Source organism: Schizosaccharomyces japonicus (assembly GCF_000149845.2).
Source record: "Schizosaccharomyces japonicus yFS275 unplaced genomic scaffold supercont5.1, whole genome shotgun sequence".
NCBI lineage: Eukaryota > Fungi > Ascomycota > Schizosaccharomycetes > Schizosaccharomycetales > Schizosaccharomycetaceae > Schizosaccharomyces > Schizosaccharomyces japonicus.
This window is the reverse complement of record NW_011627860.1, coordinates 364,835-389,544: the sequence shown is the minus strand read 5'-3', so window position 1 is coordinate 389,544 and position 24,710 is coordinate 364,835. Positions and strand designations below refer to the sequence as shown.

At 45.4% G+C, this 24,710-nt stretch overlaps 13 protein-coding genes across 13 annotated transcripts; 7 read left to right on the top strand and 6 right to left on the bottom strand.

Moving 5' to 3' along the window:
- Positions 1-58: 58 nt before the first annotated feature.
- On the top strand, positions 59-1,206 carry SJAG_02281 (rRNA methyltransferase). Its single transcript, XM_002173455.2, has 3 exons — positions 59-217; positions 264-301; positions 342-1,206. The coding sequence occupies exons 1-3, from the start codon at positions 182-184 to the stop codon at positions 1,069-1,071; spliced, it is 804 nt and encodes a 267-aa protein (XP_002173491.1). The 5' UTR covers positions 59-181; the 3' UTR covers positions 1,072-1,206.
- Positions 1,207-1,308: 102 nt separating this feature from the next.
- On the bottom strand, positions 1,309-1,936 carry SJAG_02280 (60S ribosomal protein L11). Its single transcript, XM_002173454.2, has one exon. The coding sequence runs from the start codon at positions 1,868-1,870 to the stop codon at positions 1,346-1,348; it is 525 nt and encodes a 174-aa protein (XP_002173490.1). The 5' UTR covers positions 1,871-1,936; the 3' UTR covers positions 1,309-1,345.
- A 42-nt stretch (positions 1,937-1,978) lies between these two features.
- SJAG_02279 (Sm snRNP core protein Smb1) lies at positions 1,979-3,418 on the top strand. The gene is made up of 2 exons (XM_002173453.2): positions 1,979-2,069; positions 2,172-3,418. The coding sequence occupies exons 1-2, from the start codon at positions 2,067-2,069 to the stop codon at positions 2,613-2,615; spliced, it is 447 nt and encodes a 148-aa protein (XP_002173489.1). The 5' UTR covers positions 1,979-2,066; the 3' UTR covers positions 2,616-3,418.
- Positions 3,257-6,745, bottom strand: SJAG_02278 (rho-type GTPase activating protein Rga2; the record flags this gene model as incomplete). The annotated part of the gene is made up of 1 exon (XM_002173452.2): positions 3,257-6,745. The coding sequence occupies one exon, from the start codon at positions 6,743-6,745 to the stop codon at positions 3,449-3,451; it is 3,297 nt and encodes a 1,098-aa protein (XP_002173488.1). The 3' UTR covers positions 3,257-3,448.
- Positions 6,746-6,995: 250 nt separating this feature from the next.
- SJAG_02277 (centaurin ADOP ribosylation factor GTPase activating protein family) lies at positions 6,996-10,035 on the top strand (the record flags this gene model as incomplete). Its single annotated transcript, XM_002173451.1, has 3 exons — positions 6,996-7,011; positions 7,053-7,177; positions 7,384-10,035. The coding sequence occupies 3 exons, from the start codon at positions 6,996-6,998 to the stop codon at positions 10,033-10,035; spliced, it is 2,793 nt and encodes a 930-aa protein (XP_002173487.1).
- Positions 10,036-10,369: 334 nt separating this feature from the next.
- On the top strand, positions 10,370-11,374 carry SJAG_02276 (amidohydrolase; the record flags this gene model as incomplete). Its single annotated transcript, XM_002173450.1, has 1 exon — positions 10,370-11,374. The coding sequence occupies one exon, from the start codon at positions 10,370-10,372 to the stop codon at positions 11,372-11,374; it is 1,005 nt and encodes a 334-aa protein (XP_002173486.1).
- A 259-nt stretch (positions 11,375-11,633) lies between these two features.
- SJAG_02275 (5'-3' exoribonuclease Dhp1) lies at positions 11,634-15,074 on the bottom strand. Its single transcript, XM_002173449.2, has 4 exons — positions 14,812-15,074; positions 14,473-14,766; positions 14,155-14,420; positions 11,634-14,107 (listed from the first exon to the last, which is right to left on the bottom strand). The coding sequence occupies exons 1-4, from the start codon at positions 14,822-14,824 to the stop codon at positions 11,789-11,791; spliced, it is 2,892 nt and encodes a 963-aa protein (XP_002173485.1). The 5' UTR covers positions 14,825-15,074; the 3' UTR covers positions 11,634-11,788.
- SJAG_05261 (DUF1748 family protein) lies at positions 15,000-15,629 on the bottom strand. The gene is made up of 3 exons (XM_002173448.2): positions 15,535-15,629; positions 15,404-15,492; positions 15,000-15,361 (listed from the first exon to the last, which is right to left on the bottom strand). The coding sequence occupies exons 1-3, from the start codon at positions 15,535-15,537 to the stop codon at positions 15,232-15,234; spliced, it is 222 nt and encodes a 73-aa protein (XP_002173484.1). The 5' UTR covers positions 15,538-15,629; the 3' UTR covers positions 15,000-15,231.
- Positions 15,630-15,659: 30 nt separating this feature from the next.
- Positions 15,660-17,840, bottom strand: SJAG_02274 (nucleoporin Nsp1). The gene is made up of 2 exons (XM_002173447.2): positions 17,633-17,840; positions 15,660-17,588 (listed from the first exon to the last, which is right to left on the bottom strand). The coding sequence occupies exons 1-2, from the start codon at positions 17,634-17,636 to the stop codon at positions 15,931-15,933; spliced, it is 1,662 nt and encodes a 553-aa protein (XP_002173483.1). The 5' UTR covers positions 17,637-17,840; the 3' UTR covers positions 15,660-15,930.
- Positions 17,841-18,024: 184 nt separating this feature from the next.
- Positions 18,025-19,708, top strand: SJAG_05889 (hypothetical protein). The gene has a single exon (XM_011050673.1). The coding sequence runs from the start codon at positions 18,777-18,779 to the stop codon at positions 19,101-19,103; it is 327 nt and encodes a 108-aa protein (XP_011048975.1). The 5' UTR covers positions 18,025-18,776; the 3' UTR covers positions 19,104-19,708.
- Positions 19,709-20,440: 732 nt separating this feature from the next.
- On the bottom strand, positions 20,441-22,485 carry SJAG_02271 (N-methyltransferase). The gene has a single exon (XM_002173445.2). It carries the CDS (start codon positions 22,232-22,234, stop codon positions 21,176-21,178), a length of 1,059 nt encoding a protein of 352 aa, XP_002173481.1. The 5' UTR covers positions 22,235-22,485; the 3' UTR covers positions 20,441-21,175.
- SJAG_02270 (tubulin specific chaperone cofactor A) lies at positions 22,480-23,074 on the top strand. The gene is made up of 3 exons (XM_002173444.2): positions 22,480-22,661; positions 22,716-22,802; positions 22,848-23,074. The coding sequence occupies exons 1-3, from the start codon at positions 22,596-22,598 to the stop codon at positions 23,025-23,027; spliced, it is 333 nt and encodes a 110-aa protein (XP_002173480.1). The 5' UTR covers positions 22,480-22,595; the 3' UTR covers positions 23,028-23,074.
- Positions 23,075-23,272: 198 nt separating this feature from the next.
- On the top strand, positions 23,273-24,061 carry SJAG_02269 (fungal protein; the record flags this gene model as incomplete). Its single annotated transcript, XM_002173443.1, has 1 exon — positions 23,273-24,061. The coding sequence occupies one exon, from the start codon at positions 23,273-23,275 to the stop codon at positions 24,059-24,061; it is 789 nt and encodes a 262-aa protein (XP_002173479.1).
- Positions 24,062-24,710: the final 649 nt, after the last annotated feature.

Genomic DNA, 24,710 nt, shown 5'->3' with positions numbered 1-24,710 from the left:
TTCATTTTTATTAAATCCTGTAGACTCGGTTTCTTCGGAAGATCCTCGGTCGGTCTCCGCGGCCATTCCGTCTTCTCACAGCAAGTAACATGTTACTCAAGAATGCTACACCAAAATTGGAGTTCAACGCCGACACACAGTGCTTCAACAGCAACTCTTCGAAAAACAATTGCAGTCCAGGATGTCGCGGCCCGAGCATATCGCGCCTCCCGAGATCGTAAGAAATAGAAAACAATACGTGCTGAGATTTCTGACTCATTTAGTTTTACAATGATGTGGAAGCTCGGAAATACTCAAAAAAGTAAGCAGTTTAAGTATGGAACAAATTGTTAACAGACAAGTACCCGTATTCAGTCTATTCAGGCAGAAATGACTGAGAGAGCTCTGGAACTGCTGGATCCCGAAGGACCATCATTTATTCTGGATATTGGATGCGGTTCGGGAATTTCAACTGCAATCGCAGAGTCATTTGGACACACACTGGTTGGAATGGATATTTCTCCGTCCATGCTCTCTGTAGCTTTGGAAAACGATGAAGTGGAGGGTGATCTGCTTCTTGGGGACATTGGAGCAGGTGTTCCGTTTCGTGCGGGCACTTTTGACGGTGTTATTTCCATCTCAGCTATTCAGTGGCTGTTAAACGCCGATAAAACATGTAACGTTCCTCAAAGACGTCTCACACGTTTCTTCGAGACACTGTACAGTAGCATGAAACGGGGTGCCCGAGCTGTTATGCAATACTACCCCGAATCCGATACTGCTCAGCGCATGATTCTCGAGACCGCAAAGAAGTCCGGCTTTTCTGGAGGTACTGTGATTGACAATCCAGATTCTAAGCGTCAGAAGAAGTACTACTTGGTGCTACAAGCTGGTGGAATTCGGACATTAGACACCTCAGAAATGTCTGTCGAAGACGATAACAACAAAAATCACAGATTAAAGAAGAGAAAGAAGCAGGACATGAGCGTTAAGGACTACATTTCTCACAAAAAGGAGCTTAATCGCCGTCGTGGACACAGTGTTCCGCGGGACTCCAAGTATACTGGTCGTCGCAGAAAGACGGCGTTTTAATCGTCATTTTGGACACAGCGCATACAAACTTGCGTGTTTTAGGGTACGGAAATAGGCATTACAAGGATTTGTTTTGTTTCTTACTAGAGTACATTATCAGAAGCTACATTAAGACATGCAAGGGTCGATGAGACCAAAAGTAAGCTACTCCCCGCTCTCGCTTAATCCCAACCTTAAAACCTTAACTACAACAAGCTCACCCACGCCAAATTCAACCGCGTCCTCCGCGTCGCGACATGGTTGTGAAGACATCCTCGCATCTCGTTTCTTATTATTACTTGTTGAGGACAATGGCATCGTACTTTTGCTTGAACCATTGGATGGTGTCCTCAGCGTTAATCTTGTGAGGGGCACCAATGCGAGAGCGTTGAGCCTTGCGGCGAGCAACACGCATACCGGGGCGGTCCATGACGACGTAGAAGTCCATACCGTAAATACCGATAGAGGGGTCGTACTTGATACCCAAGTCAATATGCTCTTGGATACCGAAGCCGAAGTTGCCAGTAGCAGAGAAGTTTCTTCTCTTGAGCTCGAACTCCTTGACCTTAAGTCCACGCTCCAAAATCTCCTCGGCCTTGGGGCCACGGACGGTGACGTGAACGGCAATCTTTTCATTACGGCGGATACCGAAACGACGAATGGTGTAGCGAGCCTTGGAGAAGACAGGCGTTTGACCGGAAAGTTGCTCCAAAACCTTAGCGGCACGGGTCAAACGATCACCGGACTCACCCAAAGAGATGTTGAGGACGAGCTTCGCAATACGAAGCTCCTTCATGGGGTTTTGCGCCTTCTCAGTCATTGTGCTGTTTCAACGTGCCAACCTAACCTCGGTGGATGTTTTGCTAAGGTTGTGGTTACTACCACAAAGTTTTTGTGGACAGTGACTGCTTTACGCAATTAGGGTAGGGTTCAGCTGATGATGCTTACACCTTACCAAACCAGTACTACGACGTGTTTCGAGCGACTGCTTAAAGGCTGTCATAAAACTCTTCAAAATGGTAAGCAATTTTGAGCAGTAAGGAATGGAACATTGTTGTTTGCCCGTTCTTTTTATCCTGTCACCGTTTTTTTCGCGTTTAAAACTGACACTTTTGATGTAGGGTTCCTCTAAAATGGTTTCGTTGATTAATCACTCATTAAATGTCACGACGAAGGATGGTCGCACCTTTAGTGGATACCTCATGGCTTTTGACGCCCATATGAATCTGGTGCTGTCGGATTGTCAGGAATTTCGGCACATTAAAAAACGGAATGCCAGTACGTCCAACTCTGTCTTTGAGGAAAAGCGGATGCTTGGGCTTGTGATTCTCCGTGGTGAATTCATCGTGTCCTTGTCTGTTCAAGGACCACCTCCTATGGATCCTTCCATGAGGGGAGGACTTCTTAGCGGTCCTGGTATTGCTCGTCCTGCTGGTCGGGGAATGCCTATCACTCAATTGCCAGCAGGACTTACTGGACCTGTGCGTGGAGTCGGTTTTGCTGCTCCCCCTCCTCCTGCTGGTCTTGGTAGAGGTGTTCCTCCTCCGGGCTTTCGCCCTATTTAAATTGGGTATATATGCATGTATGTGTATGTGTGTATATACGAGCTTTGCCAAAAAGCTTATCCTTACCGTGTATGACTTTTGTACCTTTCGGTATCGCTGGACGGTGCAAATAAAAAAAGTTTGGGAAAGAGCCTCTTTATGTCTGTGGTATTAAGCATTCTTTTTTGCTGCTGGACACTGTGCTTCCCAACAACAGCAGTTGTTGACTTGATGGTTCAAATTGCCCATTAATAGCCGACAACACGCAACTTGTTATGTACCTTACGTACGATTCTCTTTTTCGGATGCGACAAAACAAGTTTCCGCCCTTCATTCCCTCCTGCTTTGTTCTGTTACGTATGATGATTGTTCTTTTGACTGTGGCAACCTTCACTAGTTGAGCTAGTTATTAATAAAAAGGTAATAGAGACGTAGCCGCAAACACAATTTGAGACCTAAATCCGGTGTTCGCCTCTTTGGTAACTTGAAGTCGTTCGCGCTGCAGGATTAAGGTTTTCTATGACGGAGAAGATATAACTTTATGTACGGTTCTCCTGCACCCTACGTGAGCAATTCCAGGTTCAAGACTGTCGCTTGTTTTGGCGACTTTTGTCCAAGTAAAAGAATGGAACTTTGCATTAAAAAATATTTTCAAAAAGGGTTTTCATCATTGCACAAGTTGTATGCGCTACGACGTTGCAAAGCCTGCAGGTTAATTAATGACATTGAATCAGGAAATTGTCGGCTTAATAAATGAAAGAGAGACATGGCTTGTTGGCAAGCAATTAGGCAGATTTTTACCATATATCAGGGAAAGCGGAAACATTGGGGACCAATGGGGGGCGTAAACAACATTATTGTACATCATGCGCGGATTGTGCTTGAAGTGAAGTGAGAGAATCAAATATATCGTTGTAATGAGTAACCAAAACTGAGAAGATCTCAGAGGGTATGTTCAAAGTGGGAGAAAACACGATGCTAACGTTCCGAACGCTCATCTTGTTGATACGCTCATACTTAACGATACGGTTCAAGTGATGCAAGAGTGCGTCAAGTAAAATAAAGTTCTCTTCAGGCAAACGAGAAATAATATCACGCAGACAAGCAACTTGTTCGTCCACAACAGTCATCTCTGACACGACTCCAAACTTGCCATGAAGTTCATGACCCAAAAGGTTGGTGGGAAGGTTCCGCAAATACAATTTCAATAAGCCTGCTACCGCATGTATATCGTAATATTCCTTGGAGGAAACGATATCAAAATCGCCATAAGAAAAGGCCTCTCGGAGATTCTTGATAGTAGAATTTGAACCACTGAGACGGTAAATGCCCTCCTCTTTTTCGGCCCGTTTTGCTTCAAGATATTCGATGCAGCGATACACCACAATAGGAAGCTTGCTCTGGTTATATTCGGCAGAAAGAGCTACGGCTTCGGCAAGGGGTAATCCGAAAATGTTCCGAGAAACATTGGAAGGTGGCATTGGAGGGCTCGTCGTTGGCATGGCGGGAGAATGCATTCCACTGGAATCTGTTGATATAGAGGAAAATTGAGGGCCAGCAACAAAACTTTGGCGTGGGTCTTGAGCCCTGTCGGCCTTATCCTTTTCTTGTGTTGGACTTCTGCGATGGTTGAACATCCAGAACTTCTTACGGTGCTTCTTATCATCCAATGGTGCCGTCTGTGTGGAAACCGGGCTTTGTACTGTCATGCTTGAGAAGTCGTCTGTCAAGTGCTCCGACGCAGCGTACTGACGATGAGTAACAGGCCCGACCTGATGAGCTTGTTTTGGCGGCGAATGCCAGGCCATATCATCGTAACCCAAAGCGACCAGAGGTGTGTCGTTTTTGGAGGTGACGTTATGAGATTGCGTACGAGCATGTTGCTCCAATGGTTCTGTTGATGCAGAGCGATGAGGTACAAATTTAGACTGTTGCGCAGAGGCCTTCGTAAGATCAGTTGTTGAAGTGACACGCGAAACAGTAGAGTTGGTCTGTTGCCCACGGCGAAGCAAAAACAACCACTCATCACGCTCCTTAATACTCGATGCAATCAAAACATGAATGGTGTCGGCTCCTTGACGCAAAACACTTTGAACCTCCTGAATGACAAATGCATACTGATAATTTTCACCAGTAAAGAAAGCGTGTGGTGGATCAATAATGGAAAATATAGGCAAATTCACATCATAACAGTTCACCTGAGCATCCTCAAGGTTAATTGTTCCTAGAACCTGGCTTTCTTCCTTTTCGGCGAAAGAAAGAACCCTGTTCTTTAAATAAAAATAACGGGAAACCAATCCCACACTGACTACGTACTTGGAAAGGTAGCCCTGCTTCTCCGCGTCTGTAGGAGGTAAGTAGAATACATTCTGCAAAAGTTGTCTTTGCATATCACGGGCAAAAAATCGGAATAAAGAATAACGCTGATGCAGTGTCAATTCCGCCTGGAATAAATAGCGGAAGTAAGTTTCCACTGAGCGCTGCAGCAATTCCGATTGCAAAAAGGATGATTCACCAGTAAACCATTCAGGTGTTGGGAATGGCGGTGCACCAAAATCAAGTTCAATAGACAACTGGAAATCATGACAATCACGCATAGTACGTGAAAAGGTCCAAATTTCATCACGCCAGTTGGGAAAATGTGTCGCATTCAGCTTAACGCTGACGGAAAAATGGACAATCACCTCGTAAAAGGAACCCTCAGTAGTGTCCACCGTTGTCTCAATGAGGTCGTACAAAAAATTCTCTATCATCTGGTCACTTGGATGGAAAGCAAGCGGTCCAGGTACTTCAGGAGGTCTGGGTATTTCTGCATAAAACTCAGCACCCGGTGCTTGAATAGTAGAGTGACCACCACTGCTAAACGAAAACTGATCTCCCTCTGCCGGCTTTCGAGCAGGCGAAACAGAACGACTATTCGCACTGGGGGCAGGGAAATTAGGAACGGAGTATGGATTGGCCTGGCTCGGGTCCAACTTGCTCTTGACATCACCCTTAGCTTCACTCTTGGCTTCACTCTTAGCATCGCTCTTAGCATCGCTCTTCGCATCACTCTTTAAGTTATTCGCCGAATCCACCTCAACAACATCCGGGAGGTTAGGTGATGACGGAGGAATAATGGTCCATGAACGGTTGGTGTTAGATCTGCTGCGTCTGCGAGTAAAACAAAACTCTGTTTCTGATACTGTAATACTGTCCTTTGAATTCTTGGCAGTATGTGTAGCGCTCGCTGTAGGATGAGCCACGAGAACGGTATCGGATTGCACATTGTGAAGCGACGAAGTAGGACCATCAGGGACCTTTTCAGCATGGACATCTGGAACAGGCAAATGAGTATCTTCCCCTCCGGTAATCATGGGAGGGACCTTTACCGCGGGGATAGGGACGGCAATAGGTTCTGGATTGAGTTCCGGTGCAGAGGAGATACTGAGTTCAGAAGCATAATGTGTCAGGGGATTTAACGGGTCAAACTTCTTTTGAGCAGTTCGAGGAGCAGAATTCGTTTTCCGTAAGGGATGTGAGGAGGTAAGCTCTATGTCGGGCAACAGTGCATCGGGATAATCGCTATGAGAAGCTTGAGAAGTATGCGAAGGAGGAAAGAGGGCCGGTATAGAAAATTCAGCTTTCGTAGGCGATGGCAGCGAGTCTAAATTCCATACTGCAGAAGCATGCTTCTTCAAACGTTCATGTGATTTCTCAGTCTTGGTTGTATGATTAACTGTGTTGGAGGAAGACAATTGTTTCTGACTCGCTCCTTTATTGAGATTCAAGGGTGCAATATTCAAGTATTTGGACGAAGTTGTCGATTCTGCAATAGATGCAGTGTCGTTCATTGGATACTCAAAGTCGTTAAATGACTCTTTTACAGCCTGAGTTAACTCAGAAATCTCGTCTCTCGTACTTTTCAAGCTGATTGCAGTTTCACGTTCTTTATCGTGCAGTTTATATGTCAATCGCCGGTTTTCTTCATTCACACGTTCCAGCTCTCGATAGAGTTCATAAATCATCGTTCTTTGTTTGTCCACAAGCTGCAGAAGTTTTGAATTCTGCGTAACCAAATCCAACTCACTAGATTCACCTGTCTGCCCGGAAGCAGACCGTTCCAAAGAGGTGAGGTCGTCTTTCACCTCATTTTTGGATGTTTTCTTCATGATAAAGCGGCAATTATCGACATCCAGAGCCACGTTAGTATAGATTCATGGAAGAAGTGAAAGCTGGTGGCTCTAAGTCAGGTACAGTACTGAAGGAAGCCCCAAGACTCCCTACCACCACGTAACGGAACAAAACAAACGTCGGAAACGTGTACAATTGAAACATTCTTTTGCATATTTAGTTACGTTTGTGTTAAGGATTTAGCAGCTGCGCTGTAGGGTTGCTTTTTCCCAATTTTTTTTGCAGGCTATGGAGGGCTGCACTGGTAAGTTCCTTACTGCTTAATCGCTTCTAACAATGACATAGACTGTTTTACTACCATCTCAACCTCCTGCCTCGAGAACGATGAGACGCTGGTTTTTGAACTGAAGGATGAAGACGGGTATGGTCGAATGCACCGGTCTTCCGGAATGTTTATCGACACAATTCTGGTATGGACTAGAGGGTATCGGTGATGAGATTGCCGGTAACGTGGAATGATAAGGATTACTTTGGCCTGTGTGTACAGTTACATACGGGATTCAGTTTTTTACATCCTGAAGGAAGTGTATTTAGCGATTTAGCTACCGTATCGATCTCATCCGGTCCCCCCTCACTCTCGCAAATTTCATTAAATAACTGCTAACCATTGTTCTAGGACCCAATTCATGGAGACCATTTCTTAAAGTTCCCCGCGAGAAATAGCATTGACTTTTCTATTGAATTACAAAAACGAGTTCCCCCTCATACAGTGTTTCTTCTGAACTGTACCAATCCGGATGCTTTCCAACACGTTCTACGTACTATACAAAGCTCCCAGGACGCTGACCGATTTGCACCTCTCGTCGCGCTCCCTCAGTTAATGTGTGACAACGAGTCATATACGTGGACTTGGACAGCACCGGCAGATTGTTCGCCTATAGGCTTGTCCGGATTGCCTAATTACGTGTACTTCATATCGTACTCTGAGCATGAAAAGCGTTTTCGTGTCCTTGCTCGTTTTCGCTTTTTTGTTTGTAGCGAAGTTATCGAAACTCCTACGATCAGTCCGATGCCCCCCTTTTCCTCTAGTGAATTATTATGCACTTCTCCTCTCTCACCAGGATCTCCCTCCTCTCTCAACTCTGAATTATTGCCCTCTTCAGGTCATCAACTACAACGTTTGCCGAGCACAGCCAGTCAGAAACCTAGCACAAAACTGGTGCATTCAGCCACTATAGTGCTACCCGATGATCCAGAGGACAGCCCGGGATTTCGCTCCATTCTCCGCGAGCTGGGCAGGAAAACCGAGTGTTTTCGCGGTGATGTGAAAAAGTTGCTCAAAAGAATTCAGGAACTGAGTGAAGCTTTTGAGTTTATTGCTGGAGCACTTGGCCGATTTATGGAATCAGTGCTCACTGCTTCTGCTACATGTCCTGCAGCTTTTCAGCCGCTTGTGGAGACATATGTAGCACCCTCTTTGCAGCATCAAATCCGATTATTTAAATCTACATGTTCAGACCTCATTCACTATGTATTTGAACCTCTGGAGAGAATATACGTCAACGATTTGAAGCTTGCAACCGTAAAACGCATTGAATTTGAGGAATTTAGTAAGAACTACTATACCTCTCTTTCTCGTTATTTGGCAAATAAAACCACTGACATGGCAAAAGATGAATCGAAATATCTCGTGAAGAAGAAAGATTTTGAGCTGAGGCGTTTTGACTACTATTGTTACATTCAAGATTTGCATGATGGACCTAAAACTCAAGACATTTTGGCCATATTCACTAGCTATTTTTACCAGCAACATGAAAAGTGGGTTCACTCCTCGGAAAGCATTGACAGTTTACATGCACAATTGGACGGTGTGCGGAATGGCCTGGCAGACTTAACGCTGGGATTAAATGATTTGAGTAAAAAACGCGAATCTAGGCGTCGCAAAATTATACTCGAAACAACGGTTGAAAGTCCCATCCGAGAAAAAACAAACGAAAAGCCTATAAAACAATCGTTCCCACCCGGTGGTCTCGGTCTCTATCGCCATCAAAGTGTGGGTGCTGCTTCGAATTTGTCTGATAAGTCTAGTTTGTACACCCCGAGTTCGCCTGCAAAAGATGGGAATGCCATTATTAAAGAAGGACTCTTGCTCGCACTTTCCAAACCTACCTCCCACACTGAAGTGTCGATGGTAGGCAAAACTAGCTGGCACAAATATTGGGTTGTGCTTCAGCGAGGAAAGCTCGCCGAATACGTAAACTGGAAGCAAAAGTCTCTAAGTCTGCACAACGAACCAATATCCCTTGCATATGCTTGCGTAAAAAAGGCAGAAAGCACAGATCGTCGCTTTTGTTTTGAGGTCATTACACCTAAATTTAAGCGTGTTTATCAAGCAACCTCTGAAAGTGAGCTTCACTCATGGATGCGTGTTTTACAGGAAACTATAAAGGCTAACATACTGTCTGGTGTCAACCAAGAGCGTACCGAATTTGTTTCTAAAGGTCGACCTCGAGGTATGCGTCCAGTGTCTATGTTCAGCGAGTCTATACAACAGCATCCAAAATCACGAAAGTCACCAGCAGCAGTGCTACGAAAGGCGTTTAGTGGTCGCAAGAATTCTTCATGGGGCTTTCGTGAGATTTTCCGACCAGAACCTGAGCGGATACCATCCATGAATTTGGAAAAACTGCATGAGAGCTCGAAAATCTTCATTTCAATGTTATGTAAAAGTGACCCAGAAAACTTGCACTGTGCTGATTGTGGCTCTTCGTCAGATGTCACTTGGTGTGCCATCAATTACCCCGTCATCTTGTGCATCGAATGCAGTGGTATACATCGTTCTCTAGGTACCCACATTTCCAAGGTTCGATCACTGCTTCTGGATTCGCTATCCCAGCAGCTGAAGCAATTATTGTGCAAGGTGGGCAATACAAACGTGAATGCTGTTTGGGAGGCTCGCGTGCACGAATCAGACTTAAAAAAGCCTTCTTCACGCAGCGCAAGCATTGATAAGCAGGCGTTTATCAAGAAAAAGTATTCAGAGCGCGGATTTCTGGATATTGGCAACGTTGATGCCAAAGCACAATTAGTCGAAGGTATTCGGACGAATAATATTCGTATGATACTGACTGCACTTGCCGCGAAACCGAATTTCAGCAGAGATTCTTGCGATTTCTTGGCTGTTATTAAGCCAGACACTTCTCAGCTTTATTTACTAGAGCTTTTGCTTGCAAATGGACTTGTCATTCCACCGGAAAGCAAATTAACAGGGCTCGTTAGTCCAGAGGTGCAGGCATTCATACGGCTCAAGCGTCCATCTGGACAGTAATCTGTTAAATTTTGCATTTCAAAGTTTGCTCTAGCCGTTGTTTGGTTTTCATTTTGTTGTCCCAGCACCAGCTGCGCAACTCATCTCATCCTTCACGGTCATTCTCACATGAACAGTTTGCAAAGCTGATCTAACAGCTGTGTTAACAATCATTGTATTTTTGGTTTTCATCCTCCGATCATTTTCACCTCTCACACGAACCTGACTGTACTATTTCGGACACATAGTCCAACTTGGTTTTTCCATTGAAAAGTCTCAGCCTCAACTGTATTCTATTTCTTACGTCTTGCCTGTCCTAATTCGATAAAAATATTCGTCTACTGATTACCTGATAATGAACCGGAGGGCATTTATCAGTTTCTTCCGGTCAACTTCTTCTACTCTTCGTAACCGGGGTTTTGCAACATTTTGTCCACGAAAACACCCTCAAATTAATTTACAAATGGACTCTCCTTATGTTCCTACTGATTTCAAGCCGTTTCGGCTTGGTCTTGTTCAGTTATTGTCGGGAATGGACAAAATGGACAACTTAAAAAATGCTCGTACAAAGGTTCTCGAAGCTGCCAAAAACGGCGCCAACATTGTTGTACTACCGGAAATTTTTAACAGCCCTTACTCTGTTGCTCATTTTCGTGAATATGCTGAAGATTTCGTAACAACTTCCCATTCTCCGAGTTACGATGCTTTGTCTCAAATGGCTAAAGATGCAAAAGTTTACCTTTTCGGTGGTTCTATTGTCGAGTTAGACAATGACAAAGTATACAATACTGCTCTTGTTTTTAGTCCTGATGGTTCATTGCTGGGCAAGCACCGGAAAATGCACCTTTTTGATGTCGATATTCCTAATGGAATTCGGTTTATCGAGTCAGAAGTGTTGTCTCCTGGCAACGCTATGACTATGGTCCAAACAGAGTTCGGAAAGTTTGGAATGGGTATCTGCTATGACATTCGTTTCCCTGAACTCGCCATGATTGCCGCGAGAAACGGCTGTGCTGGAATGATTTATCCCAGCGCATTCAATACGACGACGGGCCCACTTCACTGGGAGCTGTTAGCAAGATCAAGAGCTGTAGACAATCAAATATTTGTCGCCCTTTGTTCGCCTGCTCGTAACATGGATGCTAGCTACCATGCATACGGTCATTCTATGGCTGTGGACCCATATGGTAAGATACTAGCAGAAGCCCAAGAGGGTCCTGCAATCATCTACGCGGACATAAATCCAACGACAATGGAGGTTTGTCGCCGTGCTATTCCCTTGTATACCCAGCGTCGTTTTGACATGTACACGCAGGTGCAGGAACAAGAAGCCTCAAAGGAAAACAGAGGCAAACAGTGATTGTTCTCGTAATTGTCATCTGTGAAGCATTCATACATACAGGATTTTCATCTACTACTCGATTTTGGCTTGTGTTGAGAGCTTTTGGTAAGAACAGCAAACGGATAGGTAGTCTGTCTATCTTGTGAATGAGATTCAGTGAGAGGTTGTGGTTTTGGCTTTTCTTTGGAGATTTATGACAAATTAATTAATACATCCTTCATATTTCGCAAAGTTGTTCTCTTTTCTTCCTCATCAATAATCGGACTTAGTTTCTAGTAAAAAAACGTTATACTTAAACTGCCACTTTTGGATAGCTACACAAAGATAATGAGTTGCGACTAATTGGTGTGTACTCTGCTCATAATGTTGTATTAAATTTCACTAAAATATCTTCTGCATGAAATCATACTCTATGAATCAATCGGTAATGTTTTAACGTCTGTAACCACCATAACCATTACCGTAGCCAGAGGAATATCCTGCTCCACCGGCATTACCGTAACCGCCTCCGTTTGTCCAAGGAGCTTGGGAGTAACCTTGGTTCCCATATCCATAACCTGCATTGTTTTGTCCGTAACCGTAGCCATTCCGACTAGGTGGGTAAGGAGGTGCGGAATTCGATTGACCATAACGCGAATGACCACCTCCATTTCCATAACCGCCTCCATTACGACGGCCGCGTTGATACATGTTTCGTGGATTATCACGCATAGCGCGAAGAGTGTTGACATCGTCCATTGTCAGTACACGAGGAGGCATGTTAACTCCACGGAGAAGCATAGACTTGTGCACATAGTGCGATCTAGGAAGTTGATACAGCACGCACATGCTCGTGTCATTTTGCACCTCTCCATACTTGTTCCGAGCACTTTCATCCTTAAGTTCCAAAGGGCAAGGAACCGAAACGTTGGGAACCACTGCTGGGTTACTCGAAACCTTACCAAAAATTCCATGAGCGCGCTTGCCAGAAAGCTTCACAGGTTTTCCCTGGCGCTTTTTGGAGTACAAATGTTTAACGACTTCGTTATACATTGGATGTTTCTCAGAGAAGAATAACAGGGGGGGTCCCTGAGTGTTCCGGCGGGATTCCTCTTCTGTCAACTCTGGGTATACTTTAGCAACAGCATCCAGCAATCTCTTCTCATCAATAAATGGCAACAATGCCACACCCTGCCATTCAAACTTCTTTCCATTAAGATCAATGACAAAATTTTCTGGGTAGAAATCGATGATTTCTGAATCAGGGTCGGTCATAAGTTTTTGCAACTTTTCAGGAAGATTTTCCTTACTTGCAGCAGGCAACACACCAAGCAATTGTTCGTAAGGTTTAAACGGTTGGTTGAGGTCAAAAGAAATCTTTAAGGAAGACAAATTTTTAAAGTCTGCAGCAAAAGGAGCATAATGGAAGGGGTAATACCATGTCCAAGAAGGACAACCCTGATAATAATAAAGCAAAACCCAACACAAACCTTTTACGTAGTGATAGACAGCTTCGCGTATTTGCTCCTCGTTGTTTTCCTCAAAGTGAAATTTCTGTGTGTAATATCGCTCACGATAGCCAGGTTCCCATAAGCGTACAGTGTCTCCCTCAATAAGCTCGGGAGTTTCGGGCTTTTTACGTTTCGTACCAGCTGTTGCTACATCACTCGTTTCTTCCCCAGCCGGAGTGGTACTTTCACCTTCATCCTCATCCAAGGGTGTTGGAGGAATTGTTTCGGTCAAGTCGGGTTCCTCAGAACGTGAAGGCTTCTCTATAGGAGCAGCGGCAGGCTGCTGGGATGCTGCAAGTTGAGCTTTTAAGTTGGCAGCCACAAGTTTGTTCACGGAAGATGCTGCTGCTGCCTGGGGAGTGATGCCAAGACGATTGGCAGCACGGTTATTAATCAAGTCCTTGTTTGTAACACCAATAAACTTATTTGAACTTTTGTCAGACAAATTAACAAGATTTTCTGGTGGTGGGGGAACAACTTTAGACGTTTTATGAACCTTTGTAGGGGGGGCAGAGGCCACTTGTTGAGTCGATTCGGGCGAGGCATGAACAGGAATAGGTGCATTCAGTTCAGCGTTATTAGCATTGTTTTCTGCCTGACGACGACGCTTTTGATTTTCGTTTCTACGATCCTCATTCTGCTTCAACCGACGGAAGATTTCATCTTCCTGGTCACCAATAACTGACAAGATAACCTCCGCGCGGGACAGGTTGACAGAGCCATCTAAAGTCAAATACCCTCCCATATGCGGTAAACAGAGACGCCAAGCTTCTGTCAATCTCTCAAGAGCGCCATCCCGAATATCAAGACTGGGCAAATGCGGTAAAAAATCATTACCAACGAAGAAAATAAAGAAAACCCAATCGTCAATAGCACGTTCAAGGTCAAAAGGAAATGGCAAATTAGGAACTTGCAACTCAATCTCTAAGTACTCTCGCAATATATCAACATTCAGCCAGATAAAAGGCTTTTTCACCGGTGCTTTTGGAGCTTCAGTAGCTTCGATTTTCGGAACTAGTCCTAGTTGCTCCTTTTTGGATCTACGTGTACTACCTTGTTGAAAGAACACATCTTCACGGAGTACTCGGAAATGAGGTTCATGCGTGGCAAGACCAAGCATAATCAAATCAGCATCCAAACCGTAGATTACGTGTCGAGTATTTGGGTCGTATTCTGGATTCACACGCTGGGAACGGATAAACTCCATGATTTTATGCTCACCTTCACCGGGTACAGAAGCATCAGACAATAGAAAGCGGAGCTGTTTATGTTAGAACAAGGGAAGATCGTGGGCGGCAATGTACTTACGTTTTTGAAAGCAGGTTCGGTATTAAGCTTATGTGTAATGTAATAGCGCAAAGCCTTAGCAAGAATGTCCATGAAGGGAGTACCGGGTGTGATACAATTGCTGTCCCAGGCTTTTTTCTTGGCAGCATTCTCATCTACGGGAATTCCTTTTTCCTTGGCCTCACGGACACACTCTTCTAAAGCAGCAGCCTTTTGGGCTGCTTCACGAGCAGAACGGAATCTTCTTGACCGTTGCTGGTTCATTTTTGCACGAGGAGCAACACCGTCTTCGCAAATGGAAGTTAGTTTGAAAGAAAAACAAGATAGCATTCAACGTACCAATGGCAATCATCAACAAATTTCTAGGTCGAACCATCGCAAGAATGCGATCTGTGTATTCAAACACGGCCAGCATCATCTCGTCCTCCGTCTCTGGGGGCGGCCGGTCCTCAGGATGTGAACAAGGATGAACGATACCATTCATATCCAGGTATAGATTGTCACATTCGCCGTTGGGATTAGGCTCAGCAAGGTCTGGACCAAATTCTGTGCCATCTGGCAAAACTTTTGAAGGAACTTCAATTACGGGTGTGATGACTTTTGTGTATTTTCGCGACAAAAGCCGAAATAGGGCTTTTTAGAGTCAGTAATGACTAGAAAGTAAAACAACTCACATACCGGGAATTCCCATGTTGATTTACAAATGTCAACGAGTTGACAGACCTACCACGGAAAAAAATGTGGTGGTTTGCGGTAGCTAAAGATGCATGAATAGCCAGTAGCACAAGAAGCGTACAATGCGATTTTTGTTACGAAGTACGAAGGACTGCGCAAACCGGTTTTGGAGAACCTCAGTAATTCCTGCAAAAATGCATAGTAAACGACTTTTGATGTCGGTGGTAGCCGTCATTCAGGAACTTCATGTTAATGTTTAGCCAGACCCAGGTATTTGTTTCAGCATCGCGTAGTGTATGTAGTATATAATCTTAGAAGCAGAAATAGAGTAACGATATCGGTATGACCTAGATGAGCCTCTTAAACAAAAAAAGGAATGGAAATTGTATTTTATAGGGTCATAGTAAATGAGTAGAAACGAGTTTAGGCCGTCTTCATCCAGCTTTTTGTACGCAGCATGACTGCCGACTGATCAAACGTCCATTCACCAAAGTCTAAGTATTTCGCAACGGCGTTCCGTATCTCATCGTTCTGAATTTTCTCTCTGTTCACACTTGAAATGTTAGATCATTGTAAATTGCAGCAGATTTCATACGTTAAGCCAGTAGATCGACGAAGTCCAGCGAAACAGACGGACAATAGTGTCAAATCAACACCGATGTGAAACAATCGCGAAAAAAACGTCTAAACAGAATTAGAAAACGGTCATTTGGTGTCGTGACTCACCATAGAAGCAACGTGTATATGTGTTTAAGCGAAATAAACAGAATCGGAAGGACTCAGAAGTGTTGTGTGGAAGAGAGAATTCGGCATGCTACGCGTAACCTTAATACGGAACTGACGTAGTGGTAAACAAAAACTCGCATAGCTATAGAAAGACAAGAAATTCAATTGAAAACCAGTTTAGCTACTAAAAAATATCATAGTTTATAACTCTAGAGCTAGGGATGCCGCTGTCTTGTGACAAAGTAACTCCATACTGTATATATAACTTTTAAACATGGGAATACTATTACCAAGGATGTGAAAAGGACACACGTAGTACGTAGATTTAGACATGACTACGTAGAACGGAGAGAAAAGAACTGACCAAGGAGGCCCTTTTTGTCATATACAAATAACCTAAAACATGATGTCTCCGTTCCGTTTTTTTATACTTCCAATCTTTTCTTCCATTTGTGAAACCTTGCTTTCCACCCAGCCCAAACTGGCTAATTGGGAATTAAGGACCTTGACAATCTCAGAAATGGAGTCATCGGGCTTGGAGAATTCGTTGAGTTGTGTAATGACAGTACCGACATCCTCGCCTAACCGGTCCAATCGGCACAGAATCTCATCGGCAGAATTGAATGCACGTTCGCGCTCCAGATTCGGTGCACTCGTCGTTCTGTTATCTAAGGTCTCCAGTTGCGTCTCATAAGTGTCCAACAGATTAGACAGTTCCTGTTGACTAGAAGTAATATACTGTAAACCATCGTCAAGTCTATTCGACAGATGCTCTGCCTCGACGGTTTCAGAATAAAGTTTAGAGATTTGTTGTCCATTTTCCAACAAAATTTTGTCCCATTCAGCCACCTGATCGCAGAGTTTGTCGAAAGACGCCGTTTGGGTGCTCAAATCAGCAGACCATTTGTTAAGAATTTCTTGAAGTGACTTGTGTTGAAGGGAAGAAGGAGCGGGTTCCGAGGGACCAGTGCTCTTGGTAACAACTGTACCAGCAGCGCCGCTAGGCTTGGTCAAAGCTGTTTCTGTTTTAGAGTCGGTGGGTTTCGACTCAGTGGGTTTTCCTCCAAAAGAAAAGCCAGTGGGGGCGGTAGTAGTACCTGAGGCGGGTTTATCGGCAGGTTTGCTTTCGGTGGTCTTACCGAAAGAAAAGCCGGTAGAAGGGGTAGTAGTTGTAGTAGTTGTAGCAGCAGCAGGCTTGGCAGAAGACTCGGCGGGCTTGGTCTCGGCGGGTTTTCCAAACGAAAAACCGGTAGAGGGGGTTGTTGTTTTTGTTGCATTAGCATCAGCGGGCTTCGCTTCGGCAGTCTTGCCGAAATTGAATCCACCGCTTGTGGTAGTAGTTGTCGCAGGCTTGCTATTTGTTTCGGCGGGCTTGCCGAAGGCAAAGCCTGTAGAAGAAGTTGTTGGTTGAGAGGCAGTAGTGTTCGCTGTACCTGTCATTCCTGGCTTTTGTCCAAAAGTAAAACCGCTGGAGGGTGCAGCGGGCTTTGCGTTTGTGTTGAAACCGGCGGAAGCGCCAGTGGAAGCACTGGCCGTTGTTGCAGCGGGTGCCGAACCGGTTGTTGTGCTGCCAAAAGTGAAACCTGCAGAAGGAACAGTGCCAGACGTGGTCGTAGATGCAGGGGCAGCGGGTTTAGCAAAATTGAACCCCGTTGTCGCGGGTTTGTTAGCCTCGGCCGTTTTTGTTTCATTTGATTTTCCAAAAGAGAAACCAGCAGCGCCAGGGGCCGCCGCGTTTGTCGTGGAAGACTGTGAATTTTGTCCAAATGTAAAGCTTGGAGCAGCCGCATTAGTGGTGGGCTGCGTGGAATTGTTTGTAGCACCGCCGAAGGAAAAGTTGGGTTTGGATGCACCTCCGAATGAGAAACCAGTTCCCGTGTTGTTGGTAGTGTTTGATTGAGAGCCGAAAAGACCTGTGGGAGGTGTTCCAGCGGGTGTCGTACTCAAATTAGAGAACAAACCTTTAGACGCTGGAGTGGCATTTCCAGCAGATGCATTATTCTGCAGGTTTGACCCAAACGAAAATTGAGGGGCGTTATTGTTATTGCTACTAGCTACATTCGTTAGTACAAATCATTCACAACAGACAACAACATACCCATTCCTTAAAATCGTTAACGGTTGGCCACGAGCTCTTCTGAGTCAGTCCGTGGTGTTTCTGCACCGTCACGGTTGTCCAGGTTAATGATTACTGTAGTGTAACGCAGTTTTTAAACTTTTGTGGTTTTGACTAAGGTTGTTTAAAGTTTTCACGTGATGTTAAACAGTTTGTGAGCATTTCGAGTCTTTTCAAAGACGAAATGCTGAAGTCATAAGTTGTATAAAATCTAGATGCAACTCCATTACCGTTTTGTAACGTCATATAGCATTTGAAACAGCGAATCGCGGAAAGTGAGGTAGAATGAACGAATTGAGATCGTGTGTGACGTCATTGTAATAAAATTAAGGTTAAAAAAAGTGAAAAAGTGATCATTATGCTTCGTGTGCTGCCTTTGATTGGCGAACTAATAAAAGATGCGGATGCCCCGATTCTTTGCGGGGAAGCCCGACAAAAGGTATAAGTAGGGAACTTTGTAGCATACACGCCGTGTACGATGCTGTGATCGTTCTTTTCATTTCCTATTGATATGGTGAAGTGTTGAGCTCCATGTAATGTGAGAGCAAACACATTCCATTGCATAGGAATTGGATTTTAAAGCGCTCGAAAGAGGAAATTAGATAGATGAGAGTGTGCTTGTGGCCGTAACGGCTATTAAGGGTGCGCAGGGCCTGCATGAGCGAGGGTTTTGGAAGTACCAGACCGAAGAGTGTTTCGTGTACGGTAGACATCGGAAGGATTCTCTGTTCAATGGTTTTAGTTAGGGGTCGAGAACCAAGCAAGGATTCGCACAAGAGTGGGACATGAAACGCGAAAGCGTTGTGCTCTCGGATGCGGCGATGTAAACGTTATATACTTGGATGAATGGCTGTAATCTTTTCCCGGCAGTCTGGTAGCACATTTCTTCGATCTGCTGACTGTAATGGCCACGAGGTTCTCTCTTCCTGCAGTATTGTCGTGCTGGGCGTTGCAAGTCAAAATGATTGTCCACGTTTGCAGCAAACGTGCTGGGAAATTGTGAAAGCTGCTGTCGCCATTGAATAAGCCTTAGAGTGGGTGGAGCGTTGCGTTTCTTGGTGAACCCTCTACATCGAAGTGTTTGTGGAAATGGTTCCTTGACATTTTGGAAACGAAGCGTCAAATTATGTTCGTTGACCGGGGAAAGTGCAGGACGGTTTCCGAAAGGGTAAAACGTACTTGTCTCAGGGTTTTGTCCGTTAAGTCACTTTTAGTCGACGCTCGTAAACTGGGCTGTTCGCTGTTTGGGCACACCCTTCAAGTCTCATTGCGCTGGCAGGGGAGATTTAAATTTTTTAATTGGGTTTCAATACACTTCGTCTTTGTCATTGAGCAGCATACTTCTTCATTGCATGCTCATAAACGGAAGTTGAATTGTTTGTCTTATGTTAGTAATGGCTTCATGCCGGTGAGGATGTTAATGCTCGCTGTGTATTTGAGAAGTTGTTGTTGACTATAAACGCTTCCAACGTGTAATTAAAATGAAACCGCAGAACGTAAGGTGTCGTCCCCAGATAACAATAACAGTTGATGTGGCAGTCAGACACGCAATCAAATTGTTCAGTTCGTCAGGAACGATTTCGGTTTTTCAGATAGATACTGAATAAGGACAACAACATACTATGGTGATCAATTCATTGAAGTAACTTGACAGCGAGGTTCTGAAAATACTACTGTAATGCCTATGTAGTGTGTAATGGTAATGGCCTTGGCAGACTTCTTCAGTCTTGTAGATGCGAGAAAGTTAACTTTTTTTAGTGGCTTCAGCGCGTACCCACGACGACACTGACTTTTACTAGTGTAACATCAAACGTCGTAGAACTTGGGCGTTTATACAAGGCAAACAACTTTGACACACCAGTATCATTCCGACCCGACCGCTACGAAGGCGCCCGGGTCGGACACTTGCTGCTCTCTCTTCTAGAACATACTAGCGGCTTACCGCACTGACCTTCAGCCCGCTCCGCCGCACTCCATCTCGCTACACCTCGCTACTTCCTCTTCCTCCCACACGCTCCCTCCAAATTTCCACACACAACATGGCGATCATTTCTGTAACGATTAAAGCTGCCAATGACAAGAAATACAACATTGACATTGAAAACACGGCTACGGTGCGGGAGCTGAAGGAGGCGCTCGTCACACCCGCCGAGGTTCCGGTAGAACGGCAACGTCTCATTTATGCAGGACGCGTGTTGAAAGACGAGGAGACGTTGACATCTTATAAAATCCAAAACGGACACAGCATTCACTTGGTAAAATCTGCGGCGGCTGCACCAGCTCCAGCAGCACGCGAACAACAAATTCCTCGCAACATTCAAGCAGGCCAGGGTGCCAATGACCCTCTGGCTGCACTCACGAGTGCACGATTTGCAGGTTTTAATGTGCCGATGCCTTCAGCATCGATGTTTGGACCCAATCCCGAAAACGCTGTCCCCCCCTCTCCCGAGGAGCTGGCCAACATGCTTCAAAATCCAATGGTTCAGTCGTCCCTTAACGAAATGTTCTCCAACCCCCAAATGCTCGACATGATCATCAACAGCAGTCCACATTTGCGTAACGCTCCTCCTTATGTCCGTCAGATGATGCAGTCCCCTGAGTTTCGTCGTGCTATGACTGATCCCGACACCATTCGCCAAATGCTTCAGATGCAGCAACAGCTCAACCAAGCCGGCATCGACCCAGCCAGCTTGTTTGGCAACGGCGGTGGCTTTGGCATGCCCGGAATGGCCGGTCTCGGTGGATTGGGCGGTTTGGGTGCAGCACCAGCTGCTCCTGGTGCTGGAGCTGGTGCTACTAATGCTACTGGTGCCGCTTCAAATGCTACTGGCAGTCCTGCTGTTGACCCCCGGCAAGCCGCCAACTCACTGCAGTCCTTGCTCAGCAGTCTCAATTCGGCTGTTGGAGGCGGTCTTTCCCCTGCTGCTGCTGCTGCTGCTGCTGCCTCTCCTGCTCCCGTCGACAACCGGCCTCCAGAGGAGCGTTACGCTACTCAACTGAGCCAACTCAACGAAATGGGTTTTGTGGACTTTGAAAAAAATGTTCAAGCTCTTCGCCGAAGCGGCGGAAACGTCCAGGGTGCCATTGAGGCCCTTTTGAACGGATTGTAAAGGAGAGTGTGTGTGTACATCCCTACACTGACTCTTTGTTAACAAGGCAAATATTAGCTACTGCTTACCCCTTGTCTTTTTAAGATGAACAGACGACGCAGGCCAGAATCCTAGAGCAGTTCTGTGAGTGCCAGAGACGATCAACAGATCCCGGGTTTCCACACCTTTCCAACTACACACGGACATGCAAAACACTCCTATTACACACATATATACGCGCACGCATTCACGCTGCCATCATCCACGTAACCTAACGCACCTACGACTCATGCCCACATGGACAGCTCCTAGCTTTTCGTGCTTGCTCTTTTCTGTTTTTCCACTGCCTGCGGCCGTTTTGTTGGCCGCGCTGTTTGTAGACATAACGATCCCTCTCCAAAGTTTTTATACAATATGGTTTCACACGTGTACGTGTTTACAGACCCTCAAAGCGTATGACAGGCAAGTAGTATTTGTCGGCGTTCCAATAGCGACGTTTGGCGCCTTTCCACTCGTCGTCTTGGGAGGCAACATCCATAAGTTCGTACTCACACGTGAATCCGAACGAGACAAGGTCGATGGGGACGAGACGGTTGTAGACGTCGTAGAATGTCTGAGTGTCGGCACCAAGCCCATTGAAGAACGACAATGTTGACTCGGGTGCAGGCTCTAACAGACCGACAGCAGCATCGAAGAAGTTTCGCAGGTCTTCGTAACTCTCTGCGAATGCATCATAGTAAATGCCATCAAATGTGTACTTGGAAGCAATGTCCTCGACAGCGTCCTGCCACTTCATTTCGTAGACGACAACGTTGGGCTTGTCCATCCAACCAGTTTTACGCATATGAGCCAGCACGTCTGGGTGAGCCTCGCAGATAACGTGCAGGGAAGGCTCTCGTTCTTGCAAAAAGGTGTCAATGATACCCAGACCAAATCCAATGTTCAAAACTCGGCACCCGGGCTTGGGAGCAATGAGCTCGGCGGAACGTTGCATGATGTTCCGCTCCCAGGACATCATAACTGCATTGGCATCGCTGTCCAGAAGACTCTTACTATCAGTGGTCGGTTGGGTATAGGACAAGACACTGTTCAGGTAATTGGAATGAGTATCCAACTGCTCATTCACATGCTCCTTACGCTCCAAAAGTGCCAAGATCATCTCTGAACGGACACCGGCATCGAGAATCCGGTCATACAACTTTGCCAAATGTCTACGACGGGCAATGCAACCAGGCGACTCTCCAGCACGGTCAAGTGCATTCCAAACGCCGCCATGCGACAACAACCAGCTAACAATTTCAGCGGCACTGTCTTCGTTTTCCTTCTCAGCAACGTCGGCCACAAAGTGAAGGGCATTTCTTCCCGTTTCATAGTCAATGGCTGCTGTTACTGCACCGAGATCTACTAGCTTTTTTATTTCTTCCAGATTAAGGTTTTTTGCTGCTTCCAGCAAAGCCAAAGACTCTGGGCTTTCTTGAATACCTCCAGACTCCATACTCCCCGTACACTTTCTGGATATTCACCCGTCTGAACAGTTTTCCAAGTGGTTGGCAAAGGGCAAAATCCAAGATACGTTTCTTACGCTCTCATAAAGTTACGCAAATTTACAATGAAACCGCGCTGCGACAGTCATCCATATCAACGGATGAATTCCAAACATGTTTTTATCCATATTGCTGCCATTTTGTTTTTCTTTTGTATGCTTTTTTTCAAATAAGGTTTAGCGGTCACATGTCTATAAGCTTTCACGTGCTTTTATGGTTGCACCCTGTGTCTGTGCAAAAGTCCCTTCACGGCCTCGCGAATCCATCCTCTCACGCACTCGTCTTTGCACTCTCGATACCTACTCATTCGCTATGTCTACTGTTCGTCAGCTTACAATTAAGACCAACGTTGTCAAACGTATTCTTTCAGATGTCCGCGTATGAGCCAATACACTCTTTCCGACCAGCAGCTACTAACCCAGCTTCGTGCAGATTATCCGTCTCGACATTGAGGATGCCAAAAAACGCGTAGAAAAACGTGTTCAAGACGGTGATGAGGAAGCAGCAATTGAGCACCAAGTATGGTCTTAATGATTCGTCGTTTATGTCTAACACGGTTTGTAGAAAGTCGTCTTGAAGCATCATGAACGCGCTCTTCCCGACGCGTTTCAGCGTCTTAGCAAAGCTGTTGACGACCTGCAATTGTTTATGAAGGATCCTGCTTTCGAAGATACCCCAGAGCTGTCTGCCGCCCAGGAGATGCTTCAAAAGGCCCGTGAAACTCTCAACACTCAAGACGCTTAATTATACTGGCTGCCTGTCAATTTCGTTGGACTATGTTAGGTTTTGTTAAAGTTTGTGTCAAATTGTTAAGAGTCGTTAAATGAAGATAACGTGTGCTAAAACCGCGCTGCGATGCACTATTCTGTGATACGGAACAGCAACGTGTGGCAACGCGGGTTCAGCGCTGCGACACATAGAACGAGCAAGACAGGTGTACAAGTCTCGTAAACACCGCACACAGGGCAAATTCAGAACGTCTGCGTGCAATGACTGATGTGAGTACTCGGGAAGACTCTGTTCAAGCACCTGATGCGCAGCTACCGCGCGAAGAAACTCGCGAAACGGAAGAAGCAATGGAGAAGTCGGTAGACGAGCTGGGTGCTGACGAAACTGGATTGAGTACGGAAAATGAATTAATGGAAACTGCGGGAGACAGTGATTTTGATGACACATTTGACGATTTTGGCGCGTTCGAGACCCAACTACCAGTCTGCACGTTCGAGAATGACTGGGAAGCCGATTTAGACGTTGGCTTGGATACGATATTTGGCGCTCCTACAGCTTTGAAAGAAATTGACGCCTCGTGTCTGATTCACGACCGTATTGCTTCTCTCTGGGGCAAGTTAATTGAGATGCCTGTGTTACAGCGCCCTGACTGGGCCCATTCAAACATCCGGCGACTCTTCCTCATTAACATGGGCCTTCCTGTCAATTTGGACGAGCTTATACCCGCTTCACACAAAACATCCCGTCAACGACCGGGTGTTGTTCGACTCTCTACGGTACAGCCAACGCCGCTTGAGAACGAGCCCGTTCTCGACTTGGTCCAAGCACGTAGACTGTGCGCTGTAACGCCCGAAGCGCTCGCTAACCGTTCTCTCGAGGCTTTGAAACAACACATGGCCATTCTGGAAGAAACGCTCACAACTGCCGAGTCTTTAGCCCAGTTTTGGATTGACAAAAAGGATTCCGCCGTCAATGAAAAACAATTATATGAGGCTGTCGTGGATGACCTTGTTCATCACAGTAAACGCCAACGAAGCATAGATCGGTAAACGGGTAACCCCTGTGCATGTTTATGAGTGTGATTCGGACAAACGTTAGGAATTGGTTCTTTTTTTTTTCCTAGTCACACGCACATTCTGCATACGAATACGCAAGCATTCTGCATGATATCTACTCCTTAAGGATTGCTACTCATACGGTGACGGTCCTGATATGCCAGCGAAACAAGCAAGACTCCCGTAGCTTTCTTGGCTTTCCCCGGTTCATCGACTTCTGTGCGGAAGTTTGTGAACGCCGAAGGAGAAGCTTGTTTCTGAATGTAGAACATGCATTCTTTTCCTTTTCCCTCTCATTCGTTTTCCCATCCCTCTTGACCACAGGTTTTTGTTTTTTTTTTTTGTTTCATTCTCTCGGAAGGACATCATCTACAAAAATCCAACCTCGCGAAAAATCACAGGCATTACAGTCGACCCCTTAGTTGGTAGATTGTTATTGCTCTATGAACGGCTTACTCTCGTTTTATCGTTTTTTAAATTACAAAAAAAAAAACACAATTTGTTATTTGTTCGTATTCGTTGTTGGCTACGATTTCCCTTATCCCCTGCTTCTTACTGGTGCAGTCGTGGACATTTGTAATGGTTTCCTTTACAAAGTGATTTTTGCTCGGTTGTGTACACCAAGCACACACTTACCAACAGA